The sequence below is a fragment of the Phodopus roborovskii genome, unplaced genomic scaffold (genome assembly GCF_943737965.1).
Source record: "Phodopus roborovskii unplaced genomic scaffold, PHOROB, whole genome shotgun sequence".
NCBI lineage: Eukaryota > Metazoa > Chordata > Mammalia > Rodentia > Cricetidae > Phodopus > Phodopus roborovskii.
In genome coordinates this window covers 13825604-13848174 of record NW_026126541.1, presented here as the reverse complement: position 1 = coordinate 13848174, position 22571 = coordinate 13825604, and the positions used below count along the sequence as shown (strand labels likewise).

Sequence of the window (22571 nt, the reverse complement as noted above, 5' to 3'; positions counted from 1 at the left end):
TAACTATCCAATTCTATACAGCCTGGTACTATCTACAAACTAATTAAGTGACCTTCAAACTATTTGTCCTCTGTACAAAATCATTTTTGCTGCTCTCAATTCTTTGCTCCATCTCTCTCTCTCATTCCTCGTCTGATTACAATTTGACTCATTAATTTGTTTATCTGTTGTGTGTAAGCCAGCAGACAACTTTTGAGAGTTGTTCTCTCCTCTTGCCCTGTGGTCCTGTGGATCAGACTCTGGTCATCTATCAGGTTAGGAGCTATCACCTTTATCCACTGAGCCATCTTGCTGACCCTGGATCTCTTGACGTCACTTCCTGTGCCCATGACTGCTGCAGGTCTTCCATTAAACAAGCACTTTTTTTTTTTAAACCAATAATCAAATTGGTTACATTAAAATGCAATCTCAGTTTATTTGAACTGGCTTATTACAGATGTTCCTTGCTAGTCCCACCCACACTGTCTAACTACCTAGTGGCTTGCTGTCTTGGCCACAAAGGAGGCTGGGAATGGAGCTCACTGGTAGAGCACGTTTACCACCCTGGGTTTGATTTTCAGCTTGGATGAAGAGAGAGAGAGAGAGAGAGAGAGAGAGAGAGAGAGAGGGAGAGGGAGAGGGAGAGGGAGAGGGAGAGGGAGAGGGAGAGGGGGAGAGGGGGAGAGGGGGAGAGAGAGAGAGAGAGAGGGGGGGGGGGGGCTGGAGAGATGGCTCAGCGGTTAAGAGCACTGACTATTCTTCTAGAGGACCTGGGTTCAACTCCCAGCACCCACATGGCAGCTCACAACTGTCTGTAACTCCTATTCCAGGGGATCCAACACCCTCACGCAGACATAGACACAGGCAAAACACCAAGGTACATAAAATACAAATACATAAAAGGAAGGGAAGATGTCCTGTAGGGGGCGCTATGTACCTATGGTGATTACACAGCCAGAGCACACAGGAGCTCCCTGGTTACCCTCAGGTTCCTATGGTGAAGTGCCCTGGACTTCCTGGACTTCAGTGCCATGGTGCTCAGTAGTGACCGAGAGAGGTCACAGCGCCATGAGCCCTCATTCTGAGGACCGTGCACGCCCTACCTACTTCTTTACTTCTGCTCACCTTTCGAGCCCCCAACACCAGGATGCCTTTGACCTTCTAACATCTGTGTTCTGAGCCATGTAGAAGGGCAGAGTCCACATACTGGTGGAATGTTTTATAACACGGGAAAGCGTCTCCTGGGCTGGGGCTGTAGCTCAGTGGGTAGAGTACAGAAAAACAACAAGAAAGCAAGCTGCCATCTCCCAACCTGTATCTCACCAAGCGGCCCTATATACACAGATGCAAGGACCTGGGGTTAGGGCATCTGTGGGATTAGATCTTTCCATTGTTAAGGAGGGTTGTGATTGGACAAGGTTAAAAAAAAAAAAAAAAAAAAAACTATCAGTATTTACCTATTGCCCACATTCCATGTCATAGTACACTTGACTGGGGGTATAAATTACCCTGAAAAATGCAGTTAAATCAAAGGCCTGATAGACAAACTTATGTATATAGTCACCTATGTGGTAGCAATGTCATAAGGAAGAATCTAGAAGAATGGTAGTTAGTCCCTTTGTAGAGTAGGACTTAGGAGAGAGAAAATAGTTTTTCACTTACTTCTGAGACAATCTCTCATAGCCCAGGCTGGCTGAGGATGGCTTTGAACCCCTGTTCCTCCTTTACCCTCAGGTACTAGGATAGCAGACTTGTGCTGTTCTGCCTACTTTCTCTGTGCATTTTTGTGCTGCTGGGATTAACCCAGAACCCTGCTCATGCAAGACAACCAACCATTTAACACTGAGCCATGCCCTTAGCCCACATCTTTTCAACTTTATAAACTTTTACAAATGGGGGGGAGGGGACATGTTTGAGATGGGGTCTTGTGGAACTAGACTAGAACTCTGGGGCTCAAGAGATCCTCCAAAGCATATACAGGCCACAGTGCCCGGTTCAAAGTCAGAATCCAGGAAGAAGTTAAGACTTACAGCTGGGTATGGTGGCTCATTCCTGTAGTCCCAACACCCTGGATACTGAAGGAGGAAGGTCAGGAGATGAGCCTCAGCTATGGAGAGTCTCAGGGCAGCCTGGCTACAAAACACCCTATCTTGGAGCTAGAGAGATAGGCCTGTAGTTAAGGGCACTCACTGGCTGCTGTTCTAGAGGCCCAGGGTTTGTGTTCCAGCATCTATCTATATGGTGGCTCACAACCATCTGTAACTCTAATTCCAAGGGATTTAACACCCTTTTTGGCCTTTATGTGCTTAGCACACACGAAGGGAACACACACACATGCACAGACAAACAACCATACCCATAAAATTTTTTTAAATTATTATTATTATTTATTTATTTATTTTTTTTTTTTGAAGCAGGGTTTCTCTGTGTAGCTTTGGAGCCTGTCCTGGAACTCACCCTGTAGACCAGGCTGCCCTCAAACTCACAGAGATCCACCTGCCTCTGCCTCACAAGTCCTGGGATTAAAGGCAGGCACCACCATTTTTTTTTTATTTATTTATAAAAAGAGACCCTGTCTTAAAACTCCCAAACACTAACTCTCCCAAACTTCAACCTGACAAATTGCTCCAAAATATATTTTGAGGATTTAACTGTGGTAACCCCTGAGTTCTAAGGAACTCCAACATACATGTATTCAAGGAGAACTTCTGGAGTGAAGGCATGAGCAGTTGAGGCAGGGACACTTGTCTAGTGTTAACTGCACTCAACTCTAGAGGCCACACATAGAAGCCAGCCATGGCCACTTTTGTCATAAAAGAAAAAACCAAACAAAAACCATGTAGCACACATGTTAGGATTAATATAATTCTAGGATGTGGTTATTTGCTAGGGATAAAGGCAATCAGACCATCTAAAGACAAATCAGTGTCATATGTCTGAGGCGAGGGGACTTTAGAAGAGAAAAGCAAAGAAAGAGGCCATGCATGGGCGGTGGCCAAGACTCAAACCTCAGGCCTCAACCCAACAGTTGAGAGAAGTTGAGAGAAGTTGAGAGAAGTTGAGAGAAAAGGAGACTGTAATGCCAGTAGCGATATACCATTGAACGTCCTGGCAGATATACTGGATACTTAAAATGAGGAAGGTGGAGGATTCTGGGTCACCTGGAAGGCTGACTGACTACGGAGTGTCACTGAGTTAAGGAAGCTTGGTGGGAAGCACCTGAGTTGGAAGTGTGTGGCTTCTTTTGAGAATAAAGCTTCTTGGATGACTGGGAGTGGGCTGTGTCCTGTCCTAGATTAATATTAAACAAGGGGATGTTCAGTCTCCTGGTACACAGTTCCTCAGTATAAAGCATAGGGATTTGTGTCCACAGACGTCTCCCAGTGGGAAACCAACACCAGGAGTTGGAAACAGACACCAAGTTGGAGGACAGTGGAGAGAGCTAAGAGAAGAAACAGGTATTTCGAGGCCAATTAGCGTTTGTCCGGTGGCGATGACAATCACCTCGTAAGTACAGGCTTTTAGCATGCACATTAGACCTAACATAGAATGCCAACACAGTCACCAAACAATCTCCAAGTCACGTCTTCAGCCCTCCTCTAAGTGAGGGGAGCGTGCTGAAGGGGCTGGGCTATTCCTTCCTTGGAACCTGCCCGGGATCTGGTTGATTTCTAAGCAGGAAAGAACCAACCTTCTTCCGGGAGTGCCCTTTACATTCTACAGTGGCTCTTCTGCCAATCAAAGGCCATTTGTGTCAAATCGTTTTCTGTCTAGCCCAGTGGTTCTCAGCCTTCCTAATGCTTCGATCCTTTAATACAGTTCCTCATGCTGTGGTGACGCCCAATCGTAAAACATCTTGCTGCTACTTCATAGCTGTAGTTTTGCTACTGTTATGACTCATAATGTAAGTATCTTTTTTGTCCCTGATGGTCTTAGGGACCCAAAGATTGAGAACCATTGGTCTAGCTCAACCCTACCAGTGAGGCAGACTGCTTTAGTGAGTTGCCATGCCGACAGAGAACAGACCCTAGCCAAGGTCTCACCTGGACACCCTCGCCTGTGAGAGCTGAGCAGGACTGGATCTGCCAGACTCGGTCCCGGATGGTGTGCAGGTTCAGTCCTTCGGCGATCTCAGAGGCAGGGGCTGCTGTGAGCAGGTCCTGCTTGTTAGCAAATACGAGCACAGGCACACAGCTTAGCTTTTCTTCCTCCAGCAGTTCCGTTAGTTCCTGGACCATTTTTGGGAAGGAAAGGAGAGAAGCTTGACAACTGTGACATTTAAGCCCGCATTTGGAGTTAAGTTGATCATCATCAGCTTTCAGGGCAGAGACACGCATGCTGTACCCGAGTAAGACTCCCCAGCCGATTTCTGAGCTCAAACTAGGGATGCTGACTACAGAAAGTTAGAGCCAGCATCTAGGAAGCCCTATTAACAGGTTCCCCAGGTGGTTCTGTTCCAAGTGACACTGAGAAACACTCTGAGAGCCACTGTTTAAGGAAGAGCATGGGGAGTGGTTAGAGATTTCAGACTTATTCAGTCTTACCGCTCCTCACCCCCCCCATCCCCAAATATCTTTTCCATTGTTCCTCGGGTGTTGGGGGTTGAACCAAGAACCTTATACATGCCAAGCAAGTATCCTTCACTGGGCCAGACCACACCCCACACACCCCATAAATAACTTAGTGCATGTGTGTACATGCATGTAGTAGAAATGAAAATGACAACTAGAGACAATTGTGTCTATTAGTCTCTATCTCTAAAACATGACCCATGGGGCAACATTCATCAAACTCACATCCCAAAAGAACCGGGAGAGACCACACCTTTACTGGTCCTCCAGGTCACAGGCAGAACTCTACTGTGTGTTTATTCTGTCTCTAGTGATTTCAAATGAGTAGATACACTTACCTAAGGGACAGGCTCCACCCTTTCCTTCTAAGCTCACGTTTTAGCTACTTTAAACATTCAGCTTTCAAAAACAAAACTGGAAGGTAGTGGGAATGGTGGCACACACCTGTGATCCCAGCACTTGGGAGGCAGAGGCAGGCGGATCTCTGTAAGTTTGGGCCCAGCCTGGTCTACAGAGTGAGTTCCAGGACAGCCAGGGTTATGCAGTGAGACCCTGACTCCAAAAACAAAAACAAAGAGACAAAAAGGATGTAAGGATCTCAAGAGGCAGCTAACTCCCAGGACACCCCTGCCCCAAGCTCAAATACAGTAGCGATGGCCCAGGAGTCACTGAGGCATGGAAGTGAGTGGTACTGCCTGCCTCCAGGAGTCTGGGGACTCCTCAGCCCACTTTCCAAAAAAAAAAAAAAAAAAAAAAAAAAATGAACAGAAACATGGGAGCTTCTGCCTTTGGAAACAGGCCAAAATTTCTGCACTAAGATCCAAACATGCCTCTCTAGGGAGTCCCTTCCTCCTTGCTGCTCCTGCTGGTGACCACACTCTGGCCTCAATGGTCCAGACTATGTATGCAAACCATGTATGTATGTATATCTAACCATGTGAACATGTACCCTGCAATTGAAGCCATGCTTGTGTTCAAAGTTAACTTTGTCTCCTGGCTTGAAAATGAGTAGCTTAGTTTTGGCTTGTATGTTTCTTCTCATCCTTCTGAATTTGCCAAAGTTACTCCTGGTCAATTAAGTATTGAAAAGTGTAAATAGAAAAGCTAATTGTAGTGTTTGTGAGTACATTTCTACAAGGCCTGTAAAAATCCCAGAAGGACTTTGAGGTCTCACTATAGATGGTTCTGAGCCACCACGTGGTTGCTGGGAACTGAACTCAGAACCTCTGGAAGAGCAGATAGTGCTCTTAACCTCTGAGACATCTCTCCAGATCCCATTTGCCTATATCTTACACATTAAATTTGGTTAAGTTAAAAGACTTCCATCAAAAGATACTGTAAAAGACTCGACACTCACTCCTTTTTGGACAGCCGGTATTTTTTGCCTGCTTGCCAGAATGAGCCTCTTCCTTGAAGTGCAACAAAAAGTGTCCCTTTCCCTCACACATACTTCAGGGAGAGTAATGGATACCTGGTGTTTGGGGAAAGAGTTCCGCAGAAAAATCATTTACCTGACCCGTCTCTTCAAATCTTTTTCTGTCCGCACTGTCAATTACATATATCTGCAAAGGAAAACAAGAAAGTTACTTCAATAAACAGACCCAGAAAGAGAGGGGTAAGTTTTACAAAAGGAACAGAAGGGCCTGTGAGTTCAGATTAGCCCAACATATAGAAACTGCCTGGCTATTCTCAGCCCATCTGTGGAAGCAAAATAAGCTAATGAATTAGCTAAGGATGGCCACAAAACACACCCAGGGAAACTCCCAAGCCAAGGAGGGTAAAATAAGTGCATTCAGTGGACTCCTGGTCTTTCCCAAGTGAGGCTTCCTCGTCTGCTAGCTAGCTCTTCCTACAGCTCTATGAGGCAGACTCTCACTATTTTACTATTTGGCACATAAAGAAACACAAAGTCTAAACAAGAACCTGCCCAAGTTCCACCCAGTGTGTGCCAAAGCAGGGACTCAAACTCAAGCACACCTGACAATAAACTCCATAGCTGTTCTCTACCACGCTGTCCTCAGACAGGATGGATGGGAGGGACTAAGGGGGTGTCCTGGGAGTTAGCTGCCTCTTGAGATCCTTACTTCCTTTTTGTCTCTTTGTTTTTGTTTTTGGAGACAGGGTCTCACTTCATAACCCTGGCTGTCCTGGAACTCACTCTGTAGACCAGGCTGGGCTCAAACTCACAGAGATCCGCCTGCCTCTGCCTCCCAAGTGCTGGGATCACAGGTGTGTGCCACCAGACCCACAACTTTGCTGTTTAATTTCCTACAGAAAGTTCCATCCAGCCTGGTGTGGTGGCACATGTTTGTAATTTCAGCACTTGAGAGGCCGAGGCAGGAGGATTGTTAAGAGGATGAGGCCAGGCCAGGCTAATCTCAAACTCATTCTATAGTTAGACACTGTCTTGAAGAAAAGAGAGGTTCTTTCCTAAATCTTCATTTGCAAATTTAAAAAGAAAATTAGAAATAAATTATGTACTTTTAAAACATGTTACTTATTTTATATATATGGGTGTTTAGTCTATATGTATGTCTGTTTATCACACATGTACCCACAAGGCCAGAAGGTGGTGGATCCCCTAGGATTGGAGTTAAAGATGGGTGTGAGCCACCATGTGGGTGCTGTTGTCTGTGAGAACAGTTAGTACTCTCAACCACTGAGCCATCTCTCTAGCATCCCCCCCCCCCACAAGACAGGGTTTCTCTGTGTAGCCCTGACTGTCCTGGAACTCCTCTGTAAATCAGGCTGGCCTTGAACTCAGAGACCTGCCTGACTCTGCCTCCTGAGTGCTGGGATTAAAGGTGTGCACCACCAACACCACCACCACCTCCAGGCATATTTTAAAAATTCTTTTAAAAATTAACATTGTTACTTAGTGAGCTTGGTGATAACATATCTGCAGTCTTACCATCTGGGAGGCTGAGGCAGGAGGATCATGAATTTAAGGCCAGCCTGAGCTACATGTACATTAAGTATTAAGTCTGAGCCAGCCAAGTTATACAAGCCTTTGTTTTGTCTCAAAAAAAAGAAAAGAGAAAAGAAAAAGAACTATTTACCATTATTGAGCTAATAGCATAATGGAACTCTTTCTTTGGAAAAGCACATTCAGTTAAAAACAGAGACCAACCTTCTGCTCTTTCCATCAGGGAACTTAAATCACAGCAGTGGATTCTGCAATGCACACAGCATCGCTGCTGACCCACATTCTCTATCACACAGCATTCTTTTGGAAAAGAAAATGGTCATCTCTTCACATAATGTTCTTTCATTTAGTCACCAGTGCTTACTATTACAGCAGATTCCAAGTTTACATTTTCTTGAAAGAATGGCCTGCGCTTCGACTCGGAGTCTCACGGGGTGGGGGTGGGGAAGATGGGATTTCAATATTCTCTGGGCGACAGGTACTGAGTCAGTAAAGGATCAGTGCGTTGTGCACATGCCACAGACATCCTATACCTCATACTGACACGAAGTCACTATTCAAAGCACATGTGGTAGGAGAACCATTTTCACTAACCTATTTTGGATTTTTCGAGACAGGGTTTCTCTGTGTAGCTTTGGAGCCTGTTCTAGAACTTGCTCTGTAGACCAGGCTGGCCTCTAACTCACAGAAATCCTCCTGCCTCTGCCTCCCAAGTGCTGGGATTAAAGGCTTGACCTACCAGCAGTATTTGTTTTTAAATTCAACAACATTTAAATTTATTTTGTTACGTATGTTTGGGGCTTAGGCTTTGTTGTTGTTTTGTTTGGAGATAGGGCCTCTCTACATAGTCCTAGCTTTCCTGGAACTCACTATGTAGATCAAGCTGGCCTCAAACTCACAGAGATCCACCTGCCTCTGCCTCCTGAGTGCTAGGCTTAAAAGTGTGCAATACCAGGTTCTGCCAGGCCTTTTTTTTAATTACAAAAATTTTTAATCATGTGTGTATGTGTGACTGTTGGCCATGTGTGGGGGCGCCTAAGGGGGCCACAGGTGTCATATCCCCTGAAGCTGGAGTTGCAGGCAGCTGGTGAGCCTGCTGAGAATTGAACTCAGGTCCTTTAGGAAGAATAATATATAACCCTGGGGACCACCTCTCCAGTCTGGGGCTCACACATCCTATAAATACAGGTTTACAAAGAATGAATGTGATAGGAGGAGCCTAAATACAATTCCATCAGACTTATCTGCAAGTCTACAGTTTGATTAGGACAACAGTGACTGAAGCCACAGCTCAGGACAGGAGGGAGGGAAGCAGAGCCAGGTGATGGCTGGGAGGATGCGCTGCAGTCAGAGAGCAGTCTAAAGGGAGTGTGCAGGTCACGGAGCAAAGCATCAATTACAAAGTAGGGGGAAGGTATGTGTGCTAGGGCCAAGGCTGTGAGTAAAGCCGAGTGGGGAAAAGGGGAGGCCATCCGGTGTGACGGAGAGGGGAAAGCTGAGTGAGGGACACCACAGGCGTGTCACAGCAAGCCTGTACCCAACAAAGAAATGTAAAGGAAAGAAAACACAGAGAAGGTTGAGACAGGAAAGCAAGGAGTGGGAAGGTTTTAAAGAGACAACCATCCAAACACCAACGAGTCCAAGGGCTGAGCCCAAAGAGCAGATCAAGTTCTTGCCATTCTTTACTGGGTATGAAATTTCGCTTACTGCTTTAGATACCAGGTTCTGAAGGACGGCTCTAAACACACACCGATTTCCCCCTCGTATACAATTTGAATACTGCTAAAAAGAAAATCAAAAAACAAAACCCCTCCCCCCAAAAATCCTGAAGTTCAAGTCTAGAAAGTAACTACCCTGCTTCTTAAGAGCCACTGGAAAGAAAATAATGGGCATCACACTGGCCGCCAAGACCCCCAGTGTGCTTCCTGCTCTCCTATCTCCACGCGGGTCTGTTTCCTTTCCGTTCATAGAGTGCCATGGTGTGTTCCTGTGTTGTCATGCAATAGTTCTTTTTCTTTCTTACTTTTTAAAAGTTTTTTGTTTTAATTCAGAACAAACTGATCATTAATAATAATTTGTTTCTGGTCTCTAGCCAGGAAGTATCAGAGAGTTAAGTACTTGTGCTTCTGACATTAAAAAGAGACAGACATTCAAATGGCAAGCCATAAACCGAATCCACAGCAAGGTTATAATCCCCGGCTCTCAGAGGGAGGCGGAAGTGACATCAAGTCACGGGGGCTCTGATTTGTTTCTGGGGTGCTTTTGAATTCTTATTTGGTTGTGGGAGGGTGGGGAGGGAGCAGGTTCCCGAGGGAGGGGGGCGCCTCCCCTCTGCTGGCACCTTTTGGCCATCTTATTGCTTCTGGTACTTCTCCATCACAGGGTAGGCAGCAAAGGTGCCAAGGGAAGGGGAGGCCCGGCTCACAGCTGGAGCTGATGTCTCGGAGGGCAATGAAACTGATAAATGAGGCGTCTGTGTGGCTCAGGGCTTTCTGTCACTGGCATCTCTGCTCTCTTGTAGTACCACTATGGGAGTAGGGAAGAGGCATTTTAAGACGGTTGGCAACTGTTCCTCTTGAGGTCCTGTCTCTGTCTCCCTCTCTCCCTCTTCTCTGAGACAGCATCTCACTACATAACCCTGGCTGGCCTGGGTTCCTGGAGACCATCCAGCGGCCTCTGCCGCCGGCTGGTGCTGCGCTACCACACCTGGCTAACAGAAAGAACTGGAAGACTGCCCTAGCTCATATTCCTTCCATCTTACTTCAGTTTCTCTTCCTTCGTTGCTTCCCTAAATTCCTCAGCAGAAGTCAGATGTTCTCAGCGTCAACGTCCCAGACCTTCCAAACCCCAAGAGAGCCATTTCATGTTCCAAAGTGAGGGTAGGCAAACTTGTGTGAGAGCCAGTAGGAAAGAGTGTTGTGGCCCACTGCAGTCTCATTCACAACCAAGGAAGGAGTCGGGCTGCTGCAGCAAGGAAGCAACTGTGGGAAATCCGAGAACAAACGCAGGTGACGTGGTTCCAAGGGAACTGCATTATGGGCACTGGGATTTAAATTTCACATCATGCTCCTGTGTCACAAAACAGTATCTTCCTTTTGCAACCTCTTAAAAATATAAAAACCATTCTAGCTCACAGGCTACACAAAAACAGGAGGCAGGCTGGATCAATCTGTCCACCTCTGCTCCAAAGCTGGATTTTACCACGGTACTCCAGAGAGAATTGAAAAGATTTAACCAGGCAACGAAATGTGTCAAGCCTCAATCCTACCCCTGCCGCGGTATGGCGCCCAGTGTAATAGGTCTTTTTCAACTAACAATGGAAGGTTATCAAACCCAGACAAACACAGAACCCATCAACCTGCTCAGGCCGCTATGAAATGGGCAGGCAAGCAGGGCGGTAGACTCGGCCGCCCGGAAGGGGAGGGGCAGGGCTCAGCTGCTTCTCAAACCTGCTTAATCTCAAATGGCACTGGAAAAGAAGGAGGTTGACTCTCAAACCTAAATATTATCCTGTACCAATACATACCACTGCCAAAAGTTGCTAATGTTTGCTGGATGGCACGGTAATCCTGGGCACTAACAGCTACCGACAATGTAGAGTCCAGGGTCCTGCCACACACACTTATACTGTGGTCCACCTCCAGGAAGGTGGAGCTGATACATAGACCAGGAAGTCCTGAGACCTTGAGCGTCAACCACAAGGTTCGCATGTTCGGTTCCTCTCTGGGTGTCTCATCTGAAGCTCCTATACCTTCTTTCCATTTTATTTGATTATTATTATTTTGGTTTTTTTGAGAGAGGGTTTTTCTGTGTAATAGCCCTGGCTATCCTGGAAATGGCTTTGTAGACCAGGCTGGCCTTGAACTCACTGAGATCCTCCTCCCTCTACGCCTCCTGAGTGCTGGGATCAAAGTCGTGTGCCACCACACTTGGCTATTTCATTTTTTAAAAGACAGTGTCTCACTATATAGCTCTGGCTGGCCTGGAACTGGTAAGTAAATCAGGATGGTCTTGAACTCACAGAGATCTGTTTACCGCCCAGATTACTAGGATTACATCAGATTTTTTTTGTTTTGAGACAGGGTTTCTCTGTGTAACCTTGGCTGTCCAGGAACCCACTCTGTAGACCAGGCTGGCTTTGAACTCAGAGATCCACCTGCCCTGCCTCCTGAGTGCTGGGATTAAAGGTGTGCACTAGCACCACCAGCTTTATTTTTACATTTTCTGTATGTGGAATTATGCATGAGCTACCGATTGCATATGGAGGTCAGAGGACAGCTGTGGGAGCGGATTCTCTTCTTCCTCCATGTGGGTCCTTGTGATGGAAGTTGGGTGCGGTCAGGCTTGGCAAGCACACGCCTTTCCTGTTGAACCATCTATCATTGAGTAATATCCAAAAAGCGATGTATCATGGTTCGCTACTCATTCACCTATTAAAGGACATCTTGGGTGCTTTTAGTGTTTGAGTAGCACTGCTACAAACTGAGTATAGGGTTTGGGGCAGGGTGTATGTGTTCAATGAATTTGGATACTTTTTTGTTGCATGCTATTTGTGACTGAGTGAAGGGACTCTAGCCAGGCCAGGCCTGGAAAACATGGCTCTGGCAGGCCTTGCCCTTCTCCCCACGCCCTCTGCCTTGCTAAAAACCCTTGGATTCCATCCTAAAGCGGCCCCCAGGGTCTGTCTCCTTGTTTGGCCACTTCCTCCTCCTGAGGCTGACTACCAAGGTCCAACTATCAAAGTAGTGAAGAAGTCCAGCAATCAAAGGCCCCATAGGCTCTTCTAATTAACATGCCCAGTTAAGGTTAACCACCTTGCCCTTTTACCTTTTGCCTATGGGTCACATCTCTCTCTATATCCAGAGGTAGTCCTTTGTCCCTGTGGGGCAAATCCCCCCCCCCATCCCTCATCTTCTACTCTCTGTCTTTGGTGGCAAATAAATCTCCTGTGTGCTGAGAACTTGGTCTTGGAGTGTCCCGAGCCGATACTTATCCTTTCAAGTAACCCCTCACCATATCCCTGTCAGTAACTTCAATGACACTCATTGATTTGACATTGGTGGTGTCCGTGCTGTGGTCTGTCGTGGGCTTCCTATCTGGGGTGAGTAGATGTGTGTATGCCGTATGTCCCTAGGAAAGTTTCGTCACAACACATAATTGGCATGGACAGGACATGACAGAACCAAAGATGGGCTGGGGAGGGGGGAGGGGGGAGTGCATGGTCCTGTTAGCAAGACATGCAAATGAGGCTGGAGCCCTGAGGGCTGGGACCCCGAGGGCTGCGAGTCTGTGGAGGGAATTCTGATACAGCTGTCTTTTCCAGTATGGTATGTGTCTGTGTGTCTTGCTTTGATTGTGAGACATGTAACTAAGGCTGAGCCTTAGGATTAGGAGTGTCTGTGGGAGGAATCCCAGGATGGCAGTCTTCCTCTGTACGGTACGGGGTGGCATGCCTGTTTGATGAATACCAGGTGAATACAGAGACGTCCTAAAAACAGTGAAAGGCTTAGAGGAGATTTTATAATCCCGGAGATTAATGTACAAGTAGAGGCAGAAGCTGCTCAGCCATGGAGGTTGCTTGGCCATGGAGGTATGTGTGTAGAAAGGCATCTGAGGCCGAGATGGTGGCGAAGCAGGGATTTACATAAAGGAGCAATTACAAGAAAGGGAGATGGAGGTGTTGCTGCTACTTAAGGTTTGGGGGCTGGAAGGGAGAGAATGCAAGTTAGATTCATGCTCAAAAGCCCTTTCTGGGACCCAAGAACTCAGAACCCATGAAAAGACTCAGAGAGTTAAAAAAAAAAAACAACACAAAAACAAAAACATGATAAAAGCAATAAAAGACATCCCAGGAGCCAATTTTAGAGAGAGATAGAGAGGGAGGGAGGGGGAGGGAGGCCTGTGACCCACCCTGTGTGGGTGGGCTAACAATGGTCTGGTAGAAGAAACTAGGCTATTGAGGGCATGCTCAGCACTTGAACGGCTGGAATTAGGGAGGGTTAAAGGAATGAGGAGAGCCTGTCTCAGCAGGCTTGTGAGGCCTTGGGACATGGGAGCGGACTCCCGAGTGAGGTAATTCCCACCCTTCTCAGGCCAAGGCTACAGACCCTGAGGCAGGGTGAGGGACACCGGCTTATGAAAGCCACGAGGAACACTTGGTTATCTCTGCCTGAGGTCCCCAAATGCAGGGGCTGGAGGCCCACAGAGAGGAGGCAGATGTTATCTAGGGAACTAGGAATAAGAAGAGCTGTGTTTGAAGCCCTGTTCACTGGGCCAGACAGAACTTTAACAGGCCTTAAAAGGTTGATCCAGCAGAGGGACCTCGAGGCTAGTGTAGGACTGTAGTGGCTTTGCTGAGCCCTTTGTCGGGCAAGGGTTTTTTTAAATACAGGATTTCTCTGTGTAGCCCTGGATGTTCTCAAACTCGGAGAGCCTCCGGTCTCAGCCTCCCAGGTGCTGGGATTAAAGTGCACCATTACCCATGGCTGAGATTTTTTATAAGTAAAAGGCATTGACAGGTCTAAACGATTGACCACCGTGTAAAGAGAGCTCTGGGGTGACAGAAGAACCTAAAGAAAAATTAAAAAAGACAAAGCAACGAAAGAGGTCTGTTCGGGTTACTCAAAGACAAATGTGGCATGGTTTATGTGGAGCTGGATAAGGAAAAACCTGATAGAAAGCCAAAGTACCGAGGGGCCTGAGGTGAAGTTCACAGAGGCCCTTCATGACAGAACACCGGTGAAGACAATCAACCCTGCCCCAGGTGGCTAATATCCCCAGAGGAGGGAGAGAGGGTACATTTCCCCCCAGCAAAAGGCCATACTAAGATAGAGGTGATTTGTCCAGCCAGGGATTCTCCCAACAGTCAGGTATGGCAAATGGGGGGGGGTCAACAGCTACAGTGCCAGCCCCAGGGCCACTCCAACCCAGAGAGCCTTTGGGGCAGCAGGGGATAGCAGCGCCACATTCACCCTTGGCCATGAGTAGGCGGAGTTCATTAGGTGTGGAGAAATGTAGGGAGGCTCCCAGAAAGAGCTCCAGGGTATGGAAATGGCTCAGAGAGACTAATGATACAGGCGCTAATTACAATTACGTTAGCACCTCCTATTTGAGCTTTGTTCCCAACTTTGATCTGTGGAGGAAGCGACTGGTACACATGGATGGAACCTTCTGCATCTTCCTAGCTGTACACTTTTGGGGTCACCTGACAGGTGCTGAACGGGTGACAGCTGGCTTTTAGGGTGCTCTAGTAGGTTATCTTTGTAAACCCACTATGTGTCATGTGGTTCAGGATGTTGCCGTGTCCTGCCCATCCTCTGGAAAAGGTTTTGCTACACAGATGATGTCATGCTAGCCTCTGAGTGTTCTGCAGGTTTGGAAAGGCTCCAGAGACACCCAGGTGTGACAACCCTGCCATCTACCCAACCCTGCTGGGCTCAGTTAGTTAAAAGGAAAGGAAAAAAAAAAAAAAAAAAAAAAAAAATCCCTGCTTGGGTGGGAAAGGACACTCCCAGAGGCCTTAAGGTTATTGAATGAAAACATCAGTGCCACGGATGGGTTCCCCACTGTGAGTGTGGGGCAGGGAAGCCCCCCCCCCAGGCCCCATAACCCATAAAGAACTCTAACCTATTGTACTGCTTGCAGGCTGAGCAGTGTGCTCCACATCGCCCTTTTGAGCTGTCACCCATGCTGGGGTGAGCTGTGGTGACAGGCACTTCTGCTCACCCCTCACCCATACTCCTGTAGTAACACCAATAAAACTCACTGGTTCACCACATTGGAAGCTGGTGGTATCTGCCCTTTGGTCTGTCGCGGGCTGCCTATCTGGGCCGAGTGGTATGTATGGATGTTGCATTTCCCCAGGAAGTTTTGTCTCTTAGCAGCTCTCTCACTGGTAGTCTCTACTCTCTTAACTGTGCCCCTCATAAAGCAGAAGACTTAAATTCTTACAAAGCCCAGCTTTTTTTTTTTTTTTCCCCCTAATGGACACACAGTCATCCATATGTTCTACAATGTCTTCTAGAAGGGTATAGTTGGGGGCTTCTGAGATTTAATTTTCAGAGTCTGAGCATGGTGGTGATGCACACCTTTAACCTCAGCACTCAGGAAGCAGAAACAGGCAGATGTCTGGGAGTTCAAAGCTCTATAGACTGCGTTCTAGGACAGGCGGGCTCTGCAAAGACCCTATCCCAACACACATACACACCCCTCCCCCAAAAACCTGATTTTGAGATTTTTATGAAAGAGCTAAGGTCTATGTCTAGATGGTTTTGTTTTTTGGTGTATGGATGTATACCAGCACAGTATACAGAAACACCTTCCTCCTCTGAACTGTCTCACTCTCTAAGTGTTGGTTATATTCATGAGTGTGTGTGAGTGTGTGTGTGTCTAGTTTTGGGTTCTCTATTCACACCACTGATCAATCCTTATATTCTTTCCATATTCTGTCTGGTTCATGCTATATCTTTAGTGAAAATCTTTTCTTCTTTTTTGGTTTTCTGAGACAGGGTCTCTCCCAATGGCTGGTCTCAAACTCACAGAGTCTTTGCCTGTCTTTGCCTCCCAAGTGCTCAGGGTTCATGTGAATACATGTGGCCCCACGTTGGGAGCCATGTGTAATGAGGTTTTCTTTGTTCTGCCAGCCAGCTCCCCAGTCGTGACACGGAGAATTATTGTGAAAGCTCTGACTTAGGCCTGTTTCTAACTAGCTCTTATAACTTGAATTAACCTATTTCTATTAATCTACATGCTTCCACATGGCTCGTGGCTTTTACCTCTCCTCCTGCATGTCCAGCTTCCTCTGCGCTTGACTTCCCCCTTCCTCTTCCCAGAGCTCTCTGTCCGGAAGTCCCACCTACACCTCCTGAATAACTACTGGCTGTTTAGCATTTTTTAAAAAAATAGTTATTCATTTATTTTTTTATGTGCATTCCTGTTTTGCCTCTAAGTGTATGCCTGTGTCAGGAACTGCAGTTACAGACAGCTGTGAGCCACCATGTGGTTGCTGGGAGCTGAACCCAAGAAGAGCAGCCAATGCTCTTAACTTCTGAGTCATCTCTCCAGCCCCAGCCATTTAGCTTTTTATTAAACTAATCATGGTGACATATCTTACACAGTGCAATCAAACATCTCTCAACACTGGGATTTAAAGGTGTGTGCTGCCACACTTGGCCCCACAGATGGTTTTATGTCTGACTTTGATATCTAAGTGTTCCATATTTCGGTGCTATGTCAGACTTTTGTTTTTAAATTTGAGATAAAAACAACAACTTCCCCATTTATACTTTTTCCCACATATCTCAAGTATTTGTGAAAGGAAAAAAACATACAATGTCTGAGATTTGTCTTAAAATACCTAAAAATACAGTGAAACAAGGTCACCAAACTGGACAGAATAAAGCTGAGTGGCATTTTTGTTTGTTGGTTGGTTTTTTTCTTCTTTCTTTTTCACTTTTCTTATATTTTTTGTTTTTTTGAAACATGTTTTTTTCTGAGTAACAATCCTTGCTGTCCCAGAACTCACTCTGTAGACCAGGCTGGCCTCGAACCCACAGAGATCAGCCTGCCTCTGCCTCCATAGTGCTGGGATTAAAGGCGTGTGTGCCACCACTGCCTGGCCAAGTTTTATATTTTGGGTCTCATTATACTATTTTGATTTGAGCTTTGTGTTAGTCTGAACAATTTTAACTAAGAGATTCATACAGTGCTTGTCTAGTCGCTGGCTAGTGCTGTGTCACCTTGACACAGCTAGAGTCGTTTGGGAAAAGAGAACTCAATTGAGAAAATGCCCCCAAACGGGCCATTTTCTTGACTGATAGTTGATGTGGAAGGGCGTGGCTCACTGTGGACAGGACCACCCGGCAGGAAACAGACTGAGCAAGCCATGAGGGACAATCAGAAAGCAGCGCTCCTCCATGGTTTTTGCACCAGTCCCTGCCCTGGCTCCCATCAGGGTTGGACTGTTGGCTGGAAGTGTAAGCTGAAATAAACCCTTCCCTCCCCAAGCTGCTTTTGATCGCAGCATCAGAAACTCTAACTAAGACACCCAGAATGCTCGCGATCTCCAGCACCGCATAAGGCTGGGTGCAATACACTCCTGGAATCCCACTGTTTGGGAGATGGAGGCAGGATGATCAGGATTCAAGGCCATCCTCAGCACACAGCCCAGCCTGGGATGGATACATGTGGTCCTGTCTTATTTACATGGAGTAATTGGTTGAAAGATGAGTGAATGGACGGCGCTACATTCCCCGTCTGTCTTCTCGTCTACTTGAACCTTTAACCCAGCATGAAGCATAGACCTAAACCATGCTTCAGAGGGCCGTAGATACCATGTGTCTGTATGATGCCATGCCATTTCAGGCCACAGTATGTTTGCTGATGGTAGCAAAATTTTATGTTCTCAATTTACGAATGATAGTGAGTGGAAATACTACCTCACACAGCTCCTTCTCTGTGAATCGGATGACCCTGCTTTCACAGAGGGAGTTAGCAGGCCTGGACTCCACCACAGGAATTTGGATTGTGTCAGAAACACCTACAGAGCCTCCATTTTATTCTCTGAGGCACTTTTCCAGACACTGATGACACAATAGTTGGAAAAACACAAAGGAGGTTGTTGGAGATGGCTCGGCAGGTGATGGTGCTTGCCATGGTCGTGCAAGACTGAGGGCCTGGATCTGATCCCTGAAGGACACATAAAAAGGAAGGAGAGAACCGACCCCCAAGAGGTTGTCCATTGATCTCCACATGTGCCTAAGTACCTGCACACACACACACACACACACTGATAAACAGAAATTAAGAATGCTAAAGTCCTGTTCTTGCGGACTTCTCTGTTGAGAGGAGCAGGCATTAAACACATGAAAATATGAATGGAATGGGTCTAGACATGCAGCTCAGTGGCAGAATGCTTGCTGCCTGGCATGTGTAAGACCCCAGGCTAGATAAATCTCCAGCGGGGGGTGGGGTGGGGGTGGGGGAGAAAGAAAAGGAGGAAGGAAGAAAAGAAAAAGGAGGAAGAAACACATCAAAGACAGTGAAAATGAAAATGATAGCGCCAAAAGGCACAGTGGCTGCAAAGCAGGTGAGCAGTCAGGGACGACCTCGAGGGGGGGGGGGGCGGGACAGAGAGTGGGAGCCATGCTTGGTGGAGCACGGCTGGCTGTGACCTAGCAGTGGGTGGCTGAGGCCACTGGTGCGGACCCTTAGGGAAGGGCGGACCCCGTCACTGAGCGCCCTCAAGAGCAACCGGGAGACCCTGGCCTCCTCCTCACTGTCCCTTTCGGCGTCCCGGCCACTTGGTGAACAGCGTCCCTCTACGCACTGTGCCCGCCCACCACAGAGCAACTTTGCCATAAACGAAAACAGACCGTGGACTGAAACACAAACTGGCCAAAGGAGAGTAGAGCTCTAAGTCCATGTGTCAGTGACGTGCTTGCTACAGCAATGGAGAGTTGTTAGATCACCCACCCTCCAAATGTCACGAGGCCCCAGGAGTCAATCCAGATTTTCCCTCTAAGTCACAGCTTTGGTGGCCTCATGTGATTTCAAGGCTTTAGTTACAATGCACATACTGATGAGTCCCAAGTTATTTCTAGCCTGGGACTCTCACACGGGCTTCAGTCTTCTGCATCCAGCTGCCTGTTTCAAGCCTCCCTCTTAGTGGAAGCCCTCAAGTCCACACGCCCCACACCATGCTCCTCTCCTCAGCCACTCCTGTTCAGGCACACCCTTTCGACCTCCACAATATATGGCAGTTCCTCTCACTCCATACCAATGGCGTGCCAGACACGGCGGCTACTCCTGTAATCGCAATGCTTTGGGAAGCTGAAGCAAGCTGATTTCTGTGAGTTCCAGGCCAGTCTGAATTACAGAGAGACCCTGTTTCAAGGGGGTGCGGGGTGCGGGGAGGGTGGGAGGTGGGGGGGAGGGGACACCAAAGTACCAGCTGGGTACTGGTGACACGCATCTGTAATTGAGGGTGCTGGAACGAGAAAGATCAGGAGTTCAAGGTCATCCTCAGCTGCATGGTGAGTTTGAGGCTAGCTTGAGACCCTGTCACAAAACAAAACCTACCAATTCTCCTTGGCCTCTTTCTTCTCATCTCTCACCTTTGACACACTAGCAAGGCCTATCCATCCCAGGGGAGAACATGGGCAGTATCCCATCCCACGTCATTGTAAACACCAATCTGTGCATTCTGCATGACAGCGCCGTTTCTGCCTTTACCCGAAGCTCCACTTCAGAGTAACAGGCCTGCCTTCCAAACAGTGCAAGGTCCTTACAGTCTGACTTGTCATCTCCCTGACTCCCTCCTCCCCTTCGCTACCTCTGTCCCAGCCACATCAGCCTCCTTGCTGCTTTTGGAGGGCTGGCATGCCCACCCCAGAGCCTCTGTCTTTGTGCTCTCTCGGTTTTTATAGACAGGGTCTCTTCTATGTGCAACTTGCTACTTGCTCTGTAGACCAGACTGGCCTTGAACTCAGAGATCGGTCTGCTTGTACCTCCCGAGTGCTGGGATTAAAGGCGTGCGCCATCACCACCCAGCACCTTTTACTTCTTTAACTGACAGAGAAATGAACCTGATCAAGACCCCTACACTGCACCACCCTCTTCTGGACATAAGGAATTTGTTGACTAATTTGGGTTGACAAAGCCAGTGTGAGATCTTTCTTCCTTTGCTATTCACACCTCTGTGGTGATTAATAAACACTTTGCCAAGGTGAGTATGGGCACAACACTGTCATGGAAGGACAGACAAACATCTTGTACAAAGAAGTTTTGTTCCCAAGCTTCGGCCTTTCCTGGCCCTGCTCTAGTGGCCCACTGTTAGCAATGGACACATGAGGATTACTCACGAGAATATCCGTATTTTCAAAATAACTCCTCCAGTACGGCCTGATTTTCCTCTGTCCGCCAATGTCCCATACGTTCAGTTTAAAACCTTGGGACTGTACACTTTTGATGTTAAAACCCTGAAACAAACGGGGAAAAACAAAAGGAAACAAAACAAAAAGATCAATTAATTCTTACAATCGTATTTAACAGCTCACAAAAACTGGGAAGAGACCCTGGGGCTTCAGGTATACGACAGACAGACAGACAGACAGACAGACAGACAGACACACACACACACACACACGATGCACCACCAAGCTATACTGCTAGATCTTTTTATTTTATTCTTTTTTGTTTGTTTGTTTTTATTTTTGAGACAGGGTTTCACTAAGTAGCCCTGGCTGTCCTGGAACTCATTGTGTAGACCAGGCTGGCCTCAAACTCACAAAGATCTGCCTGCCTCTGTGTCGTGAATGCTGAGATCAAAGTCATGCACCACCACCCCTGGCTTTCTTTTTATTTTATGTTTATGTGTGTTTGACTGAATGCATGTCTGTGAACCACATGTGTACAGTCCCCATGGAGGTCGGGAGAGGACATCCGATCCCCTAGGACTGGAGTTACAGACGGTTGAGTCACCACGTGGATTCTGGGAACTGAACCTGGGTCCTCTGGAAGAGCAGTCAATGCTCTTTAACAGCTGAGCCGTCTCTCCAGCCCCCTTTAACTGTAACTCACTATGTGGACCAGGCTGGCCTTGAAGTCACAGAGATAAACTTGCCTGCACCTCTCAAGTGCTAGGATTAAAGGTGAGCCCCACCATGTCCACTACTCCCAATTATTATTATTATTGTTATTATTATTTACCTTTTTTATTTCTTTAATATGTATGAATGCTTGGTATGTATGTCAGAAGAAGGAGTTAGGGCCCCTAGAGTTACTGGAGTTACCGATGGCTGTGAGCCACCATGTGGGTGTTTGGAATTAAACCTGACTTCTCTGAAAGAGTAACAAGGGCTCTATCATACCTGAGCTACCTCTCCCACTCCCATATTCCCAAACTTTTCTCCTTCCTCCCAAAGACAGGGTTTCTCTGTGTAGCCCTGGCTATCCTGGAACTAGCTCTGAAGACCACGCCGGCCTCAAACTCACAGAGATCCCCCTGCCGCTGCTTCCCAAGTGCTGGGATTGAAGGAGTGAGCCACTGACACCAGGCTTAGAAATATTTTTTTTTTTAAATTTGTATTTTATTTGCATTGATGTCAAATGTCAGATCCTCTGGAACAGGAGTTATAGACAGCTGTGACCTGCCATGTGGGTACTGGGTGCTGGGAATTGAACCTGTCCTCTGGAAGAGAAGCCAATGTTCTTAACCAATGAGCCACCTCCCCCCTTAAATAATATCTTTTATCTGTATTGGTGTGAAGGTGTCGGACCCCATGGAGCTGGAGTTATAGACAGTTGTGTGCTGTCATGTAGTTGCTGAGAACTGAACTCACATCCTCTGGAAGAGCAGCCAGTGCTCTTAACCACTGAGCCATCATCACTCTATCCCAGGGCATAGGAAGCTTAATGGCTACTTTGTACATTCGTTCTGAAGTACTCTGCCAGATGTGATACAAAGTGATACTGTTAATACTGCAAATGGCTTACTGTGATAATAAAGAAAACACACTTATAAATGTTTATTTCATTCAGAAGAATCATTGTTAATAATATCAAGGCTAACAGGCTACTTTCTTTCTCTTTTCCTGAGTCTGGGCTAGACTGGAAGATGCTTAGTAGCAGAGGATGGATCCCTTTCTTCCTGCTTCCCTTCTCAGGTACTGGGATTAGAGGTCTGAGCCACTACACCTGGCTCACACCATGTTTTCTTTTCTTCTTCTTTTTCAAGAAGACAGGGTTTGTCTGGGTACCAGCTCTGGCTGTCCTGGAACTCGCTCTGTAGACCTGGCAGGCCTCAATCTCTCAGAGACCTGCTTGCCTCAGTGTGTGCCACCACAGCCCGGCCAATGTTTTTATAAATACTATGCATACGAGGGCTGTGGTGTAGCTTGGAGGTAGGGAGTTTGCCTAGCATGTATAGGTCCTGGGTTCCAGGTTTCCAAAGGCATGGAAAAATACATATTGTGTATATGCATACCTGTGTATGAGAAAATGAGACACGAGGTTATCTATGACCAGCACAAACCCCTTCCCCATGAGGCCTTCGGGATGAAGTGTAACAGGATACTACACGTATGTGACAGAAACCA

General features: G+C 47.0%; 1 protein-coding gene across 1 annotated transcript in view; it reads right to left on the bottom strand.

The window, feature by feature from the left end:
- The window catches only part of Arl3 (ADP ribosylation factor like GTPase 3), a 44669-nt gene that overhangs the window by 6000 nt on the left and 16098 nt on the right, over positions 1 to 22571 (bottom strand). The window contains exons 3-5 of the mRNA XM_051199693.1: positions 20337 to 20453; positions 6062 to 6112; positions 4023 to 4208 (exon numbers count right to left, since the gene is read on the bottom strand). Of these exons, the coding sequence (XP_051055650.1) occupies positions 4023 to 4208; positions 6062 to 6112; positions 20337 to 20453 (354 nt within the window). The remainder of the gene's footprint in view (positions 1 to 4022; positions 4209 to 6061; positions 6113 to 20336; positions 20454 to 22571) is intronic.